Source organism: Delphinapterus leucas, unplaced genomic scaffold (assembly GCF_059928025.1).
Source record: "Delphinapterus leucas isolate spDelLeu-1000000601 "Yukka" unplaced genomic scaffold, BTC_Dleu_Yukka2 spDelLeu_asBTCV2_sq31, whole genome shotgun sequence".
NCBI lineage: Eukaryota > Metazoa > Chordata > Mammalia > Artiodactyla > Monodontidae > Delphinapterus > Delphinapterus leucas.
This window is the reverse complement of record NW_028322240.1, coordinates 14,449,255-14,467,270: the sequence shown is the minus strand read 5'-3', so window position 1 is coordinate 14,467,270 and position 18,016 is coordinate 14,449,255. Positions and strand designations below refer to the sequence as shown.

The following is an 18,016-nucleotide window of genomic DNA, read 5'->3' as shown; positions in this document are numbered from 1 at the left end:
CTGTTAATGGCTTCTTTTTGGGGTGATGAAAATGTTCAAAAATTAGAATATGATGATGGTGGCACAACTCTGTAAATATACTAAAAAACATTGAATGGCATATTTATATAAATGGATCAGCTGTATGGTATGTAAGTTACATCTCAATAAAGCTGTTAAAAAAAAAAAAGCGGGAGAGTTGGGTTTAAAGATTCTGCCCAAGCTCAATAACCAACCCATTGGTGAGAGTGTGTGAAACAAATTCTCTCAACACAGGTGGTGGATTTAACTTACAGAGAAGCCAAAGGCAAAGTGCCTTTATCTACCTGTTCTGTGTAAATTCCCTGTGACCCAGTGATTCACATCTAGGAGGTGATTCTCTAGAAGTACCTCTCAAAGAACATGAAGGTGTCCACTCCAACACTATTTGTAAAAATGAAAAAAAAAAAAAAAAAAAGAAAAGAAAAAAAATAGTTTGAATGCCCATCAATATGGGGTGATTAAATTGATCATGACATCTTGATTATTACTGAATCTGAGTGATGGGTATAAGGGATTCATTATATCATTCTCTCTACTTCTATGTGCATTTGATAATTTTTCATTATACGAAGTTCTAAAAGTTAATTATGGCATATGCATACAATGTACCATCATATAGCCGTATGATCTCAAAAATTTACATGGAAATGTATCCAAAATATACTCCCATACTGTGCTGTATGAACGTAAAATGGTATAGCCTTTGGCAAGGAATCTGTGGAATGGGAGGTACGATTTGTCAAAATTTAAAACATTTTAGACATATATGCTATATGACCTTGCAACTCTATTGCTAGGGATTAATCCTACAGAGATACTTGCAAATGTACTCAAAGATTATGTATAAACCTATTACTGCAGCATTATTTGTAATAGCAAGAAATTAGAAAACTGTCTATTAATAGGCAAATTTTTAAATTCCGTTTCATCCATTCAGTGGCATCCTATGTCATGATTAAGAAGAATGAAGTAGGTCTATAAATATGCTAATGTGGAAAGATATTGAAGAGAAATAATAAAAAAGCAAATTATAGAATGGTACATAAAGTATGATCTCATTTATTTTAAAACTCTATTACTTATATAATTTTTTGCTAGAATTTTATTATCAAAGTTTCAAACACTCCAAAAAGTTCTTCTGTAAATTTTTAAAAATAATTAATGATTGCCCATGTTATATTTCCAAATGAAAAAAAAATAGGTAATAAAACTTAGGATATAGTATAACCCCATTTGGATAAACTTACATGGAAATTTATACAGGGTTAAAATAAAAATCCATATGAAACAGTATGTTCAGGGTAAATGTTCACTCACTGGATGCCAGCTATCGTTGTTATCTTAAGGTAAACAGCCTGATGGTCAAGGGTTCCTCAAACTCAAGAATCAACTCTCGACTTCCTCCAAGTACACAGCTTCCCTTCGCTCTGACAAGGGTCCATCTAAGGCCAACAGGGCAGCTGACAGCTTCCTCCCATTCATTCTACCCTGTGCTCCTGCTGAAGGGCCGCCAGGAGAAATAAGCTTGAGACAAAAGAAAACCATGGACATCCTTCCTGGCTACACAGGCAGCCCTGGCTGCGGGTCCCTGAAAGGAGATAGAGCCGGAACTGGTGAACTAATCCCGACCTCCTTATCAGACAGCTCAGAACCTTGCCAAGGGAGTGCCCGGGCACTGATTCTGCAGGCAGAGACAAGAGGTACAGTTTGGCCGCCTGGAGAACCCTGCACAGCTGTATTCTCGAGATACAGTTAGGTCAAACTGGGCACGGCAGGGGAGCAGAATTGAGTTTCCTCCCAGGGGCAATGGGTTTTAAGGTCATCTTCCTAATTACATTTGGAAACCAGCTCAGGGGAATTCCCTCTTACTTCATTCTTAAATGTTTTTCCCATCCTGCAAAATACAAATAATAGCAACTATTTATTGGGCTCTCACAGTGCACCAGGCACAGTGTCCTTTAAGAGAACTGTGTTATTGAATATCACATGACACCCGATGAGGCGGCCACTATTATGAGCCCCATGATGTGGATGAGGAAACTGAGACTTGCATAGGTAAGCAACTTGCCAAAGCTTACACCTCCAGGAGGTGCAAGGAGCCAGCCTGACTCCTATGTGCCTGGATTGCAGCACTACAGTCCACTGAAATCCAAATTCTAACCTAGGCCTAGGGAAGGCAGGAGGAAAGGGAAGAAGTAGGGCAGAATAACAGAGAAGTAACACCAGTGTTCATCGAAGAAGAGCATACCAAGTAAGGACAGGGCATCCAAGAGGCAGTATGAGGCCACAGCTAAGACCCCGGGCTTGGAGTGCCCTTCCCACCCAGACGTCCTTGAACAAGTCACACGGCTCCATGCCTCAGGGTCCCCATCTGCCAAACAGGACTAACACAGGTACCTACACCTCACAGGGTTGCTGGGATGATTCAATTAGAGATTGCACAACAGAGCCTGCTACATAGGCATCTCCTATGTTGTAGCTATTACTACGGCTGACGATATCATTCTTCCTATCTGACCATCATTCCTCAGCCAGAAGCTGCCTGAAGGCAGACTGTGCCATCAGACAACACGAGCTGGAACTTGGGAAATGCTGATGAACGGTAACCACACGTGCTATGTCTCAATATGTTTTTCTCTTGCCACTCTTACTTGAAGACAGTCACAGGGGCCACATGCAATGCTTTGCGTCACCAAGACACTTTAGAAAACATCCGTTCTTGACTCTGCATTAATGAAACTTAGCATGTATTGAAAACCAGCTTATTTACGTGCCACAAGTGATACTACGCACAGCGTAATACATTATTGCTGGGACTTCCCTGGTGGTGCAGTGGTTAAGACTCCGCGCTCCCAATGCAGGGAGCCTAGGTTCGATCCCTGGTCAGGGAACTAGATCCCACATGCATGCCACAACTAAGAGTTCACATGCCACAACTAAGAAGCCCCTGTGCCTCAACTAAGGAGCTGGTGAGCCACAACTAAGGGGCCCACTTGCTGCAACTAAGACCCAGCCCAACCAAATAAGTAAATAAATAAATATATTTTTTTAAATACATTATTGCTAAGGCTCACAAACCTGGTGTATTTGTTTCCTGTGCCTGATGTGTAACAAATTACCACAAACTACGTGGCTCAAAACAACAGAAAGCTATTCTTTCACGGTTCTGGAGGTCAAGAGAGTGAAGTTAAGGTGTTAGCAAGGCTGCACTCAGTCTAAGAGATTCCATTCCTGGCCTCTCCCAGCTTCCAGTGGCTGCCTGTATTCCTCGGCTTGTGGCTACATTACTCTCATCTCTGTGGTCACACTGCCTTCTCCTCTTCTGTCTGTCAGCAAATCTCCCTCTGCCTTCCTCTTACAGATATACTTGTGATTGAATTTACAGCCCACCTGGAAAATCCAGAATTATCTCCCCTTCTCAAAATCCTTAATATAGTCACACTTACAAAGATTCTTTTTTGCCACGTAAGACAGCATAGTCTCAGGTTCCAGGAATTAGAATGTGGGTCTCTGGGAGGGTGGGGAACATTTTTCAGCCTACCTCATCCCGCAATGAAGTTATTTTCTATTTTCTATGCAGGACATAGAGTATAGTAAGAAACAGACAGACCTGAGTGTGACTCCTGGATCTGCCTGACATTGAGTGAATTACTCAAATTCCTCACACTTGAGTCTCCCCATTTATAAAATATGAATAATAATAATATCTTCTAAAAAGAGCTGCCATGCGGATTAAATAAGGTGGCATGTGAAGTGCCTCTGCACAGTGCCTGGCTCTCAGTAAATGCTCACTAAGGAGTGAGCGTTATCGTGAACACAAATGAATAAACAACATTCAGAAGGCAAGTGACTTGCTGAAGGCCACCAAACCAGAAAGTGTCAGTGCCTGGAACTGAATCTGGGTCTCTCTGGCACCAAAGCCCGAGCATGTTCTACCCTATGGATTAGGCATTTCGGGCTTATGTGCTCACAACCTTAAGAGTCAACACATCTAGGTTATTTCAATTGTGGATGCTACTTCATACTCTCTTCCGGCTACTGTACAGCTGCATCCCTTCAGATCACCACTTCTAGTTACTGAGACTGAGTTTACACAGTCTACCCTAAGAAAGCAATATCATGTTGCCAATGATTTAGAAATACTGGAGACCCTGCTTATGCAGGGGTGCGGTTAAGAGTTTGGCTTGTACAAAATCACATCAGATTGGCTGGCAATCCATTTGGTCTGCAACTCCAGGGGTTCTGGACAATATGGGAATTATAACCGAAATCAATCTCCATCTACAAAGCTACAATTGGAAACTGCATTTCAAACAGGACCATGAGGTCTCTCTGGGGCAAGGTGCCTAGCCCCAGCACTTAGAATTTAAATCCACGTAGGCATTCGCTGCCTCAGAGTCAACGCAGCAGGGTTAATTCCAGTTCCTGATACTTCAAAAAAATGTTTGAAGAAAATTTCAGACACTCACAGGGAGCTCTCTTCAAGTTCTCATGTCCCCACCCATCCATCCAACCGTTTCCTCGGCACCGGTCTCCTCGGGTTATACAACATCGGCTGCGGGGAATGGGGAGCCCAGCTGTGTGCAGAGTTTGGAAAAAACATTCTGAATACTTTAGCTCTGCCAAATACTTGGTTAAAGAACGATATCCTCTAATTTCTTAAGCCATGTGTATTTTAAGTGAAATGTAATCCATATGTCTGTGACTCATTTAAATGCACTTCAGTGAAGCATGGTTCACCAAGAGCGCTGGGATATGTCTAAGCCTTTCTTAAGCTTCTCTTTGATCCAGGAAATTGAATTCTGCCAACGACAAATGAAGCTCCTGACAAGAGAGGGTCTAAGAGAGCTGTCCTTTATCCTAGATAAGATGTTAAAATCTATTCCTCACCCAGGAGGAAGCCGGGGAGAACTCCACAGCCTGGGTGATATGCAGAGTTTTGCTCCAGATCAGCTACGCATTTCCACCAGGCCTCCCTGGAAGAGAGGTGCAGCAGCAAGCGGTGGTAACTAACCTACCCCGTCTATTGCTGAAAACACTCCTCTTCTGCCTATTTCTCCCCTTCTTGGGTCCTCCAGTATTATACAACTCAAATAGGGATGAAGGGGGAAAAGCCCAGGAGCTAGATCACTCCATTAGCAGTGAATGTTAATTTTCCAGGACAATTAATTTTGTTGCTTGATTTCCAAGACAACAAAAGCAGTCTCCATCCCTAAGATATCTCTGAGGGACTGGTAAGAAGTTAGAGATATGAAGTGAGATGAAAGTCGGAAGTAGTGGTAGGTACAATAATCAGTAAACCTCCAAATGCCTAAATTCTGCCTTGACCATTACTATTCCCCATGAGGTCTGGAGGTAGATATGCACACAAAAGAAAACAAATATCCATTCTTATTAGCTAGCCTTATACAAACAGGATTTCTCTTTCGCTGAGCTGGAGCACAATGAATGGGGTGAGACCAAAGGACATCTCTCCTTTTCCCAAGCCAAAACCTAAATCTGGCATCATTTGGACTCAAGGAAGGAAGTCTACTGAAGAGATGAGAGTTGCAGACTGTGCTTCAGAGGCTAGCAGAGAGAAGTATATAGATGGCCAAAGATCCTCTGGGCACAGCGCCCACTGGCTGAGCTGCTCATTTGCTTTTGAAGGTGATCTTGTAATGTAGTAATTGAGCCAGTGAGCATCCTGCAAGCAGGTTCAACAGTTCAGTGTGCCCTCCTCTTGGGAGAAAGTGGAGAAGGGAGAGAGCCAGGGCCTACATCTCCCTGGAGGCGACCAACTCCCCAGATGCCTACAGCTAAGGAAGATTCCATTTGATTTCAGCAAACACACTGTTGTCCAATAGGGTTTCTGGATTGATGAGGCAGTCCTCAGAGCCTGGGGGAAATTACGTGGAGAAAAAAATATTATGGATTTATACCTCAAAATTGTGGGTTGTGGAAATAGCAGCCTATAATTTCTTCCCTGTAATTTCCCTTCTCGTGCTTATGTTGCCTAAACGGTGGGTCCTGAGCTATCAGTTCATCTCCAACTTCAAGGTCTGTGGTTTTGGGGGTATTTGCCTTTATCCCACTGCCCCCTATTTCCAGGAATGTCTACAGAACTGGAGAGTAAATGCCCTGAGGCAGGGACCTCTTTTCCATTTTCCACTTATGTGGTATCCTTTCAATAGGTAGCACAGGAAAGGCTTTTAGAACCCAACTGGGACAAAACCCTCATTCGACAGATGAGAAAGTTGAGGCCCAGGAGGGCCAACTGGCTTGTTGACCAATTCCACATTGTCTGTCTCTGAGCTCAGTACTCTCTCCACTGTACCACACAGCCCTAATCACAAGTCAGGTTCTCCTAACAACAGCTATGTACCAACAGTGGCAAATGATGGATAGGTGTGAGTAAATGTAAGACTAGGGAACATATCAGAGCAGAGTACTACCTTCATCACATACAGGTGAGTCTATAAAAACACGTGTGGGGCAACATGTAGAGTATAATCTCATTTCTGCTCCTCCCTCAGCACAAAAACAGCAGCCTGGTGTGCTTCTGTGTGATTGTGCCGACGAGTATCTACGTGCGTGCTCTCACACGCAGAGAAAAGGTCCATGGCAGGCTCACCAACTGTTCACAGTGGACTCTCCTTGTGGGTGGGAGACCTTCATTCTTTCACTCATTATATTCTGGTATTGCTACATGTTTTACAATGAGCACGTACTGCTTTTGCAATTTAAAAAAGCACAAGCTAGAAAAAAATAGTGGCTGCCATTTACTGGGTATGGAGTACAAACCAGGCACTATGCTGACCCCCTGACAGGCACCATCTCATTTCATCCTCCCAGCGGCTCTATGGTGTGGGACTGTTATTATACCCCAGATAGGGAAACTGAGGCTTGAAGAGGACGTACGGTTAGTAAGTGGCGAGTCAGGATCTGAACCAGGACCCTCCAACATGAAAGCCACATTGAGGTTAGCCCTACGATGTCACTCTATTCCACCTGCACTCAACAGAGAAGAGAGTGTGTGTCCCCCATGGGAATGTCATCCGTTTATCCCGTGTTGCTTCACAGCAGAAAAAGGCTGTCAGCTGCTGTGCTATGGAACTAAGGCACCTTGGGGTGTCTGCTGCCTGAGCTGAAGGTCCATTTGCTGTGCCCCTCTCTCCTGGCCTAACCCCCATGTTCCTCCATCCTCACTATTCTTGGCTATCTCTCCATGTGTGAATTCCATTAGAGGCCTGCTCACTGCTATTTCGGGCCATGCATTAGCACATGGGCTTTGATTAGACGAGAGAAGGCCAGACACTTCAGGATGATGAAAAAGAAATTAGAAATGTCCTCTCCCTCCCCTCAGAGTCCCAGAAGCCCTCGTCCACAGCTCCTAGGAGGCCTGAGAATCCAATATATGAGGAGACGTACGTGGGGGCAGGGGGAGGGAATGGAAACCCTCATAACCTATTAGGACCTTTGAACCTGGCTGTTCTTGCTCCTTGGAACTGTCATCTCCCCGCTGTCCACGTGGCTCACTTCCTCACCTCCTTCAGGTCTGGACTCAAATATCAATTCACCACCAAGGCCTGCTCTGGCCACCGTTCCCAGCACCTCCCTCCTGAACCCCTGCTCTCCAGAGCCCTTATGTTCCTTTTGTTTCTGCCACGGCAGTTGTCACTGGACATACTACACATTCACTTGTGTATTTATTGTTCCCCTCCACTGAAATATAAGATCCAGGAAGGCAGAACTGTTTTATTCACAACTATATCTGCAGTACCTGCACTGGTGCCTGGAATGCTACAGATGCATCCAAGAGGGAAAAGATAAATGAATCAGCTGAGGAAGTTGAGAACCAGAGCCTGAGGATCACTTAGCACAGGGCCTAGTTTCCCCCTCAAATATCATGGGATTATAAAAACTTTATAATTTTGATAAAATGTGAAAAATCAGAAAAGCAGCACCACCACCCCCCCAAGCTGTTTTGAATCCAGACTTGCACGCACCATGAATGAGAGGGCTTTGGGAAGTAAACACACTAGGAAGTCATGTGCAGTTGGAGTTCTGCTTGCTAACACATGTTCAAAAACAAAAAGCCCAATTTAGACAAAAACAGCAGGAAGCCATCCCCAGGGATACCTGGTGAGGTCATATTGCTTGGCTCTGCTGCTTCCACTTTTGTCAAGTCTCCTGCCTGCTGCCAACTCAAGGACGCCAGGAATCACATCCAGGCCACTGCTGATCACTGGGAAACAAAAGAGCTCCAGGCAACAGACAACAGAACCACATCTCCAGGCTCTCCTCTGGAACCTCAGTGTGGGACCGTAAAACATCACAATAGTAGTCAACTATTTACTGTGTTCTCTGTAAGCACTTTGTGTACATCACTGTACTCAGCCCTCACAACCACACATATGAGGCTGGTGTTACTAGTCTCATTTTATAAGTGGGGACACTGAGATTCTAAAAGACGCAGCAATATGCCCCAGGTTACTCGGCTAGTAAGTTGAAACTGGGTTTCTGTGACTCCAAATCCAAGAACACAAATGATCCTCGTTTCACCTCTCTCATTTACTTGCTGTGTGGCCTTAGGCAAGTGCCTATCCTTCCCTGAGTCGAAGTTCCTGCTTCCATGCATAAGACTGCTGCACTCAGTGTTTTCTATGGCATCTTCACGCTCTAACTTCCTATGACCTCTTGCAAAGACTCCAAAATACGAAGGAAGGATGAGTCCTGGGATCCCTGCTTGGCCAGTCCAACTCCAAAGGATTTGCCCATGACACTAACCCCATCATGTAGGCAGCCCAGAGGAAGCTGAGGGGTCAAATGCCCCAGCTGGAGGCAGAATAGGACAGATTAGACGGAGGTGGCAATAGGGAACAATAGACTAGAGCTAGAGGGTTAGGGCCATGAGAAACCGAAGAAGGCCCCTGAGAGAGACTAAGAACAGACCCTCTGGGGGCCTTTCCTGCAAGACCAAAGGAAGACACTACAAGGAGAAATCCCAGGCAGATTTCTGGGCCTGCGCCCTCTGCAGACACAGCCAGCTGGGTCTATTCCAGGGAAATGGGACAAAAGGAACACATTCTTGGGCTGGTTTTACTCTAGGAGTAAGGTAGGAGGAAAGTAGCAAAATTGATTGAGATGCCCATCTTTCTGGCTTCCCGAAGGCCACCACATTCTGGAGGCAGAGGAAAGACTCGGATGAAGCCCATTACTGCACAGGCTGCTTAAGTCATACTTTTACTACACTTCCGACACCACTCATCCTCCTCTGCGAGTGTCCAAAAAGCCCAAATTTGGAATAATTTATATTCTTGCTTTCCACCCAAGCTTAGCAGTCATTCCCATCCTCCTGGGTATGGGAAGGTCCCTATCCATCGCTTTCTTGGCAGGGATGCATGTGATTACTCATCTGCTTCCAAGGGACTCCGGAGGCTGCCAAGAGGAGACAGGCCGTTCTGAGAGCCACGCGGCCTTATGTGCGAGGTCTGTGCGGCAGAACGTAAGTGGGGCTGCTGGTGGGGAAATATCAGAAGCCCTCAGAGGACCCCGGCCAAGTAAGGAGAGCTCTCCAGTGGCCAGAGCAGATTGGGAATGGCCAAAGAATGGGCAAAAGACACAGCCGTGCCTTATGTCTATTCACCGGCTCGATAACGTGAATCAAGATACAGCTGCACTTGATGGCAAATCAACGTGGAAATATTTCTGAGCCAGGCAGCCACCCAAGAGGAGTGAGGTTAGGAAGATGGAGGAACCAGCCCGATGAAGCCAGGAGACTGCTGACCATATGCCCTTGTTGGCAGGAGCTCAGATGCAGCTGACCCAGAATGGACAGAGCAGCCAGGGTGTGAGCATCAAATCCCAGAACACTCCACCTTGCCTCTCTCCTTTCTGCTGTTTTCCTCTAATCTCCTTCACTTCCTGCTGTGCGCTGTGCTGGAGCTAGTAAGACAGCTGCCAAAGTCCTCCAGCCCATCCCTCCCTTCATGTCTCCCACATACACACACTCACACACACTCACGTGCAGTGAATTCTAAGAGGCCCCAGAGATACAGCCTGAGGAAGTTCAAGGAAGACGTTAAACAGTCCACTAATTTCACAGCAAGTCAAGAGGCTGTGGAAATGCGGGCTCTATAAGATGCTCCCCACAAAGGAACCCTAGCTTGAGAGCTTGGGTCACTTCGCTGTTTCCTTCCAAAACAGCGGCACCTGTGTCCGGCACTGACATGCAAGTGGGTTGTTTCATTTCAAACAAAGGAGAAGTCCACTTACTCATTCTTCTCCAGGTCCAGGATCAGTTCTCGCCCCTCAGCCATCACCCTGAGCTCAGCTTTGAGTGGATGCTAAAAGCAACAACAAAAGAATGTCAGTTCCTAAAAGCAGGGGACGAGGCTACCAGGAAGGGGCGCACGATCTAGCACAGGGCTCTGACCTGGATCCACAGGAAGTGGATCCACAAAAAAGGCTCAATCTCATTTTCAGCCCAAACATGAAATATCTTCACTCCCAGAAGGACCCAATTCCCCTCCCCCACCTGCATTCTCCTCAAAGACAAAGGAGAGAAACTCCAAGCCAAAATGCGGTTTTAAGCGCCTGCATGCAGGCCTGGTAAAGGCAAACCCTGAAAAACAGGATCTTGGAAGACAAATTCTGAGTGGAGTTAGATCTGGCTTCAAGTGCTGGCTCCGACACTATAGTTGTGAATTGGGCACATTACTGAACCTCCCTACAACTCAGTTTCCTCATTTATAAAACAGAGGAGTAATAGTCAACTTTATGGGGATCTTGTAAAGACTAAGTGACATGGTAAATGTAAAGAATTTATTACAGTGCTTGGCATACAGGAAGCCCGTTACATGTTGGCTGTTATCTAAAGTACCAGGGAAAGCCTCTTCATCACGGTCTCGTATTTTATTTTATATTGGCTCTCAGTTTGGATACCCCTCAATCATCTCAGAGGAGACAAGTAGAAGAACCTCCTACTAAGGTTTTAAAGGTCTGAAAGATACATTTTACACACAGGAGAAAATGTGCTGAGGGCCGAAGTAGCTACACACCCAGAACAGACCATTTAAAGTATCATACAAATGGCCAATAAGCATAAAAAACATGTTCAGCATCGCTGGTAACTTGCCCTCACCCAAAAAGATTTCTTTTTTAAGATATCTTTTAAAAAACCAAAGCAACAAAGATTTTTTTAAAACCATAAATCACAATGCAGTGGAATATACTATAGAATGGGCACTCTCACACCCTACCAGTGAGAATTTCAATGAATACTGGCTCACCGGAAAATAATCTGTCATTATGGACCAAGAGTTTTAAAATGTTTAGGCCCTCTAACTCAGAAATAGAAGATTCTCTCTGAAGGGAACAAATGGAAACACAGGCAATGGTTTATACACAAGGATGCTCATTACTTACAATAATGACTAATGAAATAGAACCTAAATGTCCAAAAATAGGAGAATGGTTAAATAACCGATAATCCATTCACATGACAAAACATTACACAGTCACTAAAAATGATGACTTTCAATAATTTTTAAATTATCAAGAAAGTACATATGACAATGATTAAGCACAAAGGTTTAAAACATAACACTGTATGTTTTATTCATTCACACTTTTGTAAAGGGACTAAAGTAGAGAGAAATAAACCAAAAGGTTACCATAGTTACTTCTCAGCAGTGAGAACATGAGTTAATTCTATTTTCTTTTGTGCATTTTTCCATGTTTTTATAATGGCTTTATATATATATATATATATATATATATATATATTTTTTTTTTTTTTTTGGACTGCGTTGGGTCTTCACTGCCGCACACGGGCTTTCTCTAGTTGCGGTGAGTGGGGTCTACTCTTCGTTGCAGTGCACGAGCTTCTCACTGCGATGGCTTCTCTTGTTGCGGAGCTCTAGGCACGCGGGCTTCAGTAGCTGTGGCGTGAGGGCTCAGTAGTTGTGGCTTGCGGGCTCTGGAGCGCAGGCTTGGTAGTTGTGGCGCACAGGCTTAGTTGCTCCACAGCATGTGGGACCTTCCTGGACCAGGGCTCGAACCTGTGTCCGCTGCACTGGAAGGCGGATTCTTAACTACTGCCCAGCAGGGAAGCCCAAGCTTCTACCCCTTTTAAGGTTGACCTCAAAGCTTAGTTCTGGCATGTATGAGAAACTGGGTCACCTGCTTTGCCACCTCTGGTTGGGGCCTGCCTCTTCCAAGCACGTTTCTCTTCTTATCAACTTCAAACTCCACTTCCCATTAGGGTCCTGGGCATCCCTGAAACTTTTGTGCCACTGAGGGCTCTGATGAGATCTGAACATTGTGATCTAGGATGCTTATGCAACTCTGTCCTTTGCTATTTTTTGCTAATTTATCCTACTCACTTCTCTTAACAAGGGACATTTCAAAAACATGGGGAGAGGAAGCTAGGGGGATGTTTACCCAATAACTTTCACTAAGAAATTCACTTCTCTGTTTCTGATGCCTATTTCTGATTCAGCTCCACCAATACCTATTTCTGGTCGCTGGTCCTTTGCCACTTCACTCTGGGGGGTCTGGAGCAAGGGCCCTGCCCAATCACCTTAAGCATCAGAGACACAGTCCCAAGTGGGCATTTGAGGAAAAGCGCACAGCAACAGAGCTGTATCAATCCCTTATCCAAGAGGTAGGTGGCCAAGAGTCACAAAAAAATGAAAGTTGACACAGATCAAAGCACTTTCACTTCTCCCCCAAAGAGACACAAGCTGCAACATAAGTAGGAACATTTATTTTTAAGTGGGTAATCCAAAAATATTTCTCTATAGTCTGGAAGATGCTCAGACACTGATATTTAAGATATGATGTTTCCAGGGGACATTTCAAGCAAAACAATGAAATAGCACTGTAAGGATGTATGTAGCTTCCCTGTCCAGATTCACTCAGTTTTTATCTTGCAACTCCACTCTGTGCTAGGAAGGGGCAACATCACCTCTCCTAGGAAGTGTAGGAGCTGACCCACTGCTTATACTTCCCCAGGGCAGGGTTAAAATGCCTTTCTCTTTTGAGCTAGATTAAACAGATCTTCAGCTCCACCGGGTATTGGAAATCTGTCCTATATATCTTTACCCCCCTTAAGACATAGTACAATATTTAGCATATTGTGTTCAACTAACGTTTGATGAATGAAGTAATTACAAAATGAGAATAAGATGCCTGAGTGAGACCTACCTCTCCCTCTCTTGACATTCATTCATTTGTTCTTCAACAAATATTTATGGTGCCAGGCACGGTGCTAACTATTCCTACAAAATACAATGACCCAGATTCTGGGCAGACAATGGCTGGGAACAAAGACAGGATCTGAGCTCCACTTTGTTTCTCAGGCCCTTCCTGAGGATGCCCAGCATCCCACATCTGGAGGGAACAGAGAGGCGTCTATAAAAGTATCAGATCCATTCCTCGGACAATAATGGATAGGCTGGAATATCCAAGATCTTAATTTTTAAAAATAACCTTCTCTAGGACGGCCATCCATTAATTTGTCTAGACTTTTCCTGAAGCTATTTTCAGTCTCTCCTACTTTTTGATGAAATGAACGCCATACATTTATTGTCTTTAGGATAAAACATTATTTGCTTTCATTTGTCCTAATATTTTTGCTGTAAATTCCCTTATTAAATCCAAACTGGAGCATTTTTGGACATGTCTGTATTACTCTAGGCATAACTTCATGTATTCTGGGCATTTCTACTCTCCATTTACCTTTCCAGACTCAAGGACCACAAGTCTGAAATCTTTCCTGACACAGCTCTCTCCTCTCTCTGCTACCGTAATCTGGCTCTTATATGTTGCCCCATAAATCACTGACCATTTGAACCCAAAGGGCTCTTGTTAACTACCTCTCCTCTCCAGCCCTCTTCCTTCTTATCCCATCTAAGCCCTATTTTATAAATGAGGAAACTGAGTTCAGAAAGTGAAAGGTCCAGTAGCTGGTTACTGACATGTAGCAATCACATCTTCCTTTCTAGTTCTTTCTTGTCTCACTTGAGCTATAAGAACCAGAACCAAAGACTATCCTAGATGCACAGATACTTCCTGCAAGAACAGGATAATGTTTTCTGTCTTATTCCCAATCCCCTTTATAAAGCCTGTGCATTCTGCTGGTGTCATGGCCCAAGGAGCCTACTGAATTTTAAGATTATTGGATTTGAAGACAGATTCCTCAGCATAAGGTTCCTACCCTGCGTCTTAGTTTAAAAATAGTTTGGGTTATCATTTTTCTCTCCAAGTATATTATCTCATCAATAAAGTGAAGCAGGGACATCCCTGGCGGTCAAGTGGTGAAGACTCCACACTCCCAATGCAGGGGGCATGGGTTCGATCCCTGGTCAGGGAACTAAGATCCCGCATGCCTCACAGTGTGGCCAATAAATAAATAAATAAATGAAGTGAAACACATATTATGCAGAGCAAAAACTAATGACAAAATTTAATCAATGCCAGCTGAGAGTCGGTGATTTTTGTGACACATATTTGCACTTAGCTTATGTCAGCATTAACACGCATTTTCATTTCCTCAACTACTTGCATTTAGAAGTGTTTCTAGTAGGCTGTCACACAACGAAGGAAAGCCCCATCTGGGATTTCCAAAACTGGAACACAGAGCAGAAAGATTGGGCCAGAAACGGAACTAGTGGTGATAACTGGGCTTCCAGGAAAGTTGAGTAGGTGACCTCAAGCCTCACAAAATGGAGTTGTCAGCTTCTGCCTGTGAAAATGAGATTCTTTGTCTTACCTTTTCCCACAAGGGGCTTTCTGCAGTCTTCCACTGAGGTATTATTAGTTCATGCTGTGGCTGGGGGCTGCCGTCCCCACTTCCTCCTGCCAACACAGGAAGCACACCATTGGAATCCCAGACCTCTGCACCCTAGCTAAGCCAGGCATGCACTGCCAACCGGAAAGACCCATATTGGGTTGTCAGGAGACCTGATGGATTCCAGGCTCTTGGCACTCACTATGGGTCAGGCACTCTGCTAGGTGCTGATAATACAGTGGTTGGTCTGTGTATACTTCACAAAGTTTATCTTCTAGAGATGGGAAGCAGACAACACAAATATTCTCCAATGGTACCAGAGGGTCATGAAATAAAGAGACCCTGAAGAGGAGGTACCTATTTTAGAGAGGATGATCAGCAAGGATGGCATTTAATTGAGACCTGAGGGACCAGAAAGAAGATGCAAAGATCTAGGGGAAGGGTGTCCCAGGGAGACAGGTCAGCAAGAGCAGAAATGGCCTTGGCCTGTTTAAGGAACAAGCAGAAGTTAGAGGTAGCTAGAACGTAGCAAACGAGAGGGGAAATTGGTAGATATGGTCAGCAAGACAGCCATGGGTCTGATATCACAGAGGGCATGGAAAGTGTCTGGATTTTATTATAAATAGACTTGGAAGGCACTGGAGGGTTTAGACACAGAGCAATATGATCTGTATTTGGTTTTTAAAAGATCTTTCTGCCGCTGGGTGGAGATGGAGAGGGTGGAGGTGGGGGAGGGAGGCAGGAGTGCAAGTAGAAGCAGGAAGGCAAGGCTGGAGACTTGCAGGAGCCCTAGTGAGAGTTGCTGGTGGCTCAGACTAGAATGACATCAGTAAAGAGGAATGAAGTGTTTGGATTCTGGGTATATCTGGAGGGCAAGCCCCTGGGTATTATTTCCATTGAGTTTCAGTTTTCTCATCTGTAAAATGAAGACAATGATACCCACCTGCCCGTCTCACAGCATTACTGGGGAGAGTTACTGTGAAAGTGCTTCCCAATCTGCAAAGCATCATAGCGTTAACCTGAGCTTCCTAAGGGCAAGTTTGCTTTTTCATATCACTTTCTACTTTCCAAATGATTCTCACCACCCAGTTCTCTGTACTCAAGACAACCCTGGGAGCTAGGTAGGAGGATTCCTATTTTTCAAGAAAGGTGAACTGAAATCTGTTTGAGGAGACTTGTTCCAGGCAGGGCAGACCTCAAACATTGGTCGCAGGCAATCTTAATAAAGTGGTAATTGCTCAAGACCTAGGCAAATTAGTCTCCGTAAGAATAGGCCAAATCCACAGGACTCCTGGGGTTGAAGTGAGGACTCCAAAACTTATTCTTTCTAAACCAACCACATCAATCACCTAGAATACAGTGAGTGACACAGAAGATGGCCATAGTTGTTCTGTTAGACTGGCCCAATTATGAGTGATTAACTTTCCTTTGAGATTACTGATATGATGTATTCTCAATCAAAATAGATCCTAAAAAAAACCTCATTAGAGTAGCATTAGTTTCATCATATTAGTAAAAATGAGAAGCAATTCATTCATTTACTCATTACATATTTTCTGAGCGCTTAACTATATGCCAAATACTATGCTAGGTGCTTGATATTCACTGGGGAATCAGGCATAGTTTCTGATCTAGTGGCTCTGATCAATCTAGAGTCTCTGCAACAAAAAGGAGTTATGCTAGTCAATGGAACATTCAAAGGAATGAAATGATCTTTATGATTGCAAACATTATTGAAAGCAAGGCTCAATAACAGGAACACAGTACCTCTTAAGAAAAATTGTTCAAACCTTGGAAATAAGGCAAAAAGAGCAAGCAGGATGTCCTTTCAATGTCACATTTGGAGCATTGTTTAATGGGCCTTCCCACATATTAGTGAATTATCGAGAGGAATGTACCTTTGTTTGACTTTTTTGTTTCCTATTAATTAAAGGCTATACTCTGTGAAGTTATCTGTTAACTGTAGCTTTCAGTCTGGTAGAGATGCAAATGACTTCAGTATAGTAGAAAGATAACTAAGAATTATGGTTGTTTGGCTCCATGGAGCATTGACCACTTGTGTATCTGTCCCAACACAGGATTTCAACATTCTTTCTCCAATGCCTGTATCACTCCTGTTCCTCTAATGCTTTGAACTAGCTTTACTATTCTATTCACTGCCTCATTAATGAATCAAATCAATCTTTGCCAACCTTTCATCCTATATTTGTATAAGAGTCATGTTTTCAACTTTTTGAAAATTATACTTCTGCGATTTCTTGAAGGAATTTATAGTCATTGAAACCATGTTTTTGGAGAATGTAACGATGTGGCAAATGCTCATAATGTGAAGTGGCATATGCAAGACACAAAACAGTACCTATGGTATGGCTCCAATTTTATCAAAATATATTTATAGGCACACACACAAAGACTGGAGAAAAGAGGAGAGACTAGGAAAGCAGCGGAAAGAAAAGCCAAAAGCAGAAAAACCGAGGAAAAGGAGAGAGAGGGAGGCAAGCCAGGGAGGGACCGACCGTTTTCTGCCTGCTCCGGGTCTCCCGCATCTCCACCACCTCCCCTGGCGCACAACGTGGGAACAAAGCCGGGGCTCCCGGCCTGGGGGCCGGCGGGGGCGCTGCCCCGAGGAGTTGCGGGGGACGACTCCCAGCTCCCCAGGTCCCCCAACCCACCCACCTCCAAAGCCCCCCGTCCCCCGCCCCGCTACTTACTTCTGGTCCACACCGGCAGGGCGAGCGCCAGCAGGCAGAGCTGGGCAGCGCCCACGCCCCGGGGCATGGTGGCAGCTGGCCCCTCGCGCACTCTGCATTCACCAGCACGCGGCCATGCCAGCACCCTAACCAGGCCGCGGCGCTTCTGGAACCCACGGTCGCCCAGCAGCTCCCAGCCCTGCTCCCAGCCATTGGCCGGGACGCTCCGCCCCCGGCTCCGCGGAGGAGGGGCGGGAGGAGCCGGGGGCGGAGCCAGCGCGACCCCTGGGAGCCAGGCGAGGTGGGGGCGGGGGAGGAGGGAGGCGGTGTTCGGCGGTGCTCAGGTGCTGGCGATCAGGGGAGGGCGAGTCCGAGCCGGAGGAAGGGTAGGGATTAACGGTGGGCGCGGCCTGAGGAGGGTCGGGGGCTTGGGTTTGTAGGAATTAAACTGGACCCCTCTGGGTACAGCGGCCCATTTCCTCTGTCCCGCACTGGGCTAGACGCCTTGGGTGACACTCAGAGGCTACTC

General features: G+C 45.0%; 1 protein-coding gene across 1 annotated transcript in view; it reads right to left on the bottom strand.

The window, feature by feature from the left end:
- LOC149743987 (disintegrin and metalloproteinase domain-containing protein 19) overlaps window positions 1-17,677 on the bottom strand; it is an 88,350-nt gene extending 70,673 nt beyond the window's left edge. Inside the window, exons 1-3 of the mRNA XM_089905921.1 lie at window positions 17,509-17,677; window positions 14,780-14,865; window positions 10,279-10,349 (exon numbers count right to left, since the gene is read on the bottom strand). Of these exons, the coding sequence (XP_089762047.1) occupies window positions 10,279-10,349; window positions 14,780-14,865; window positions 17,509-17,575 (224 nt within the window). The 5' untranslated portion in view covers window positions 17,576-17,677. The remainder of the gene's footprint in view (window positions 1-10,278; window positions 10,350-14,779; window positions 14,866-17,508) is intronic.
- Between the last annotated feature and the right edge of the window lie 339 nt (window positions 17,678-18,016).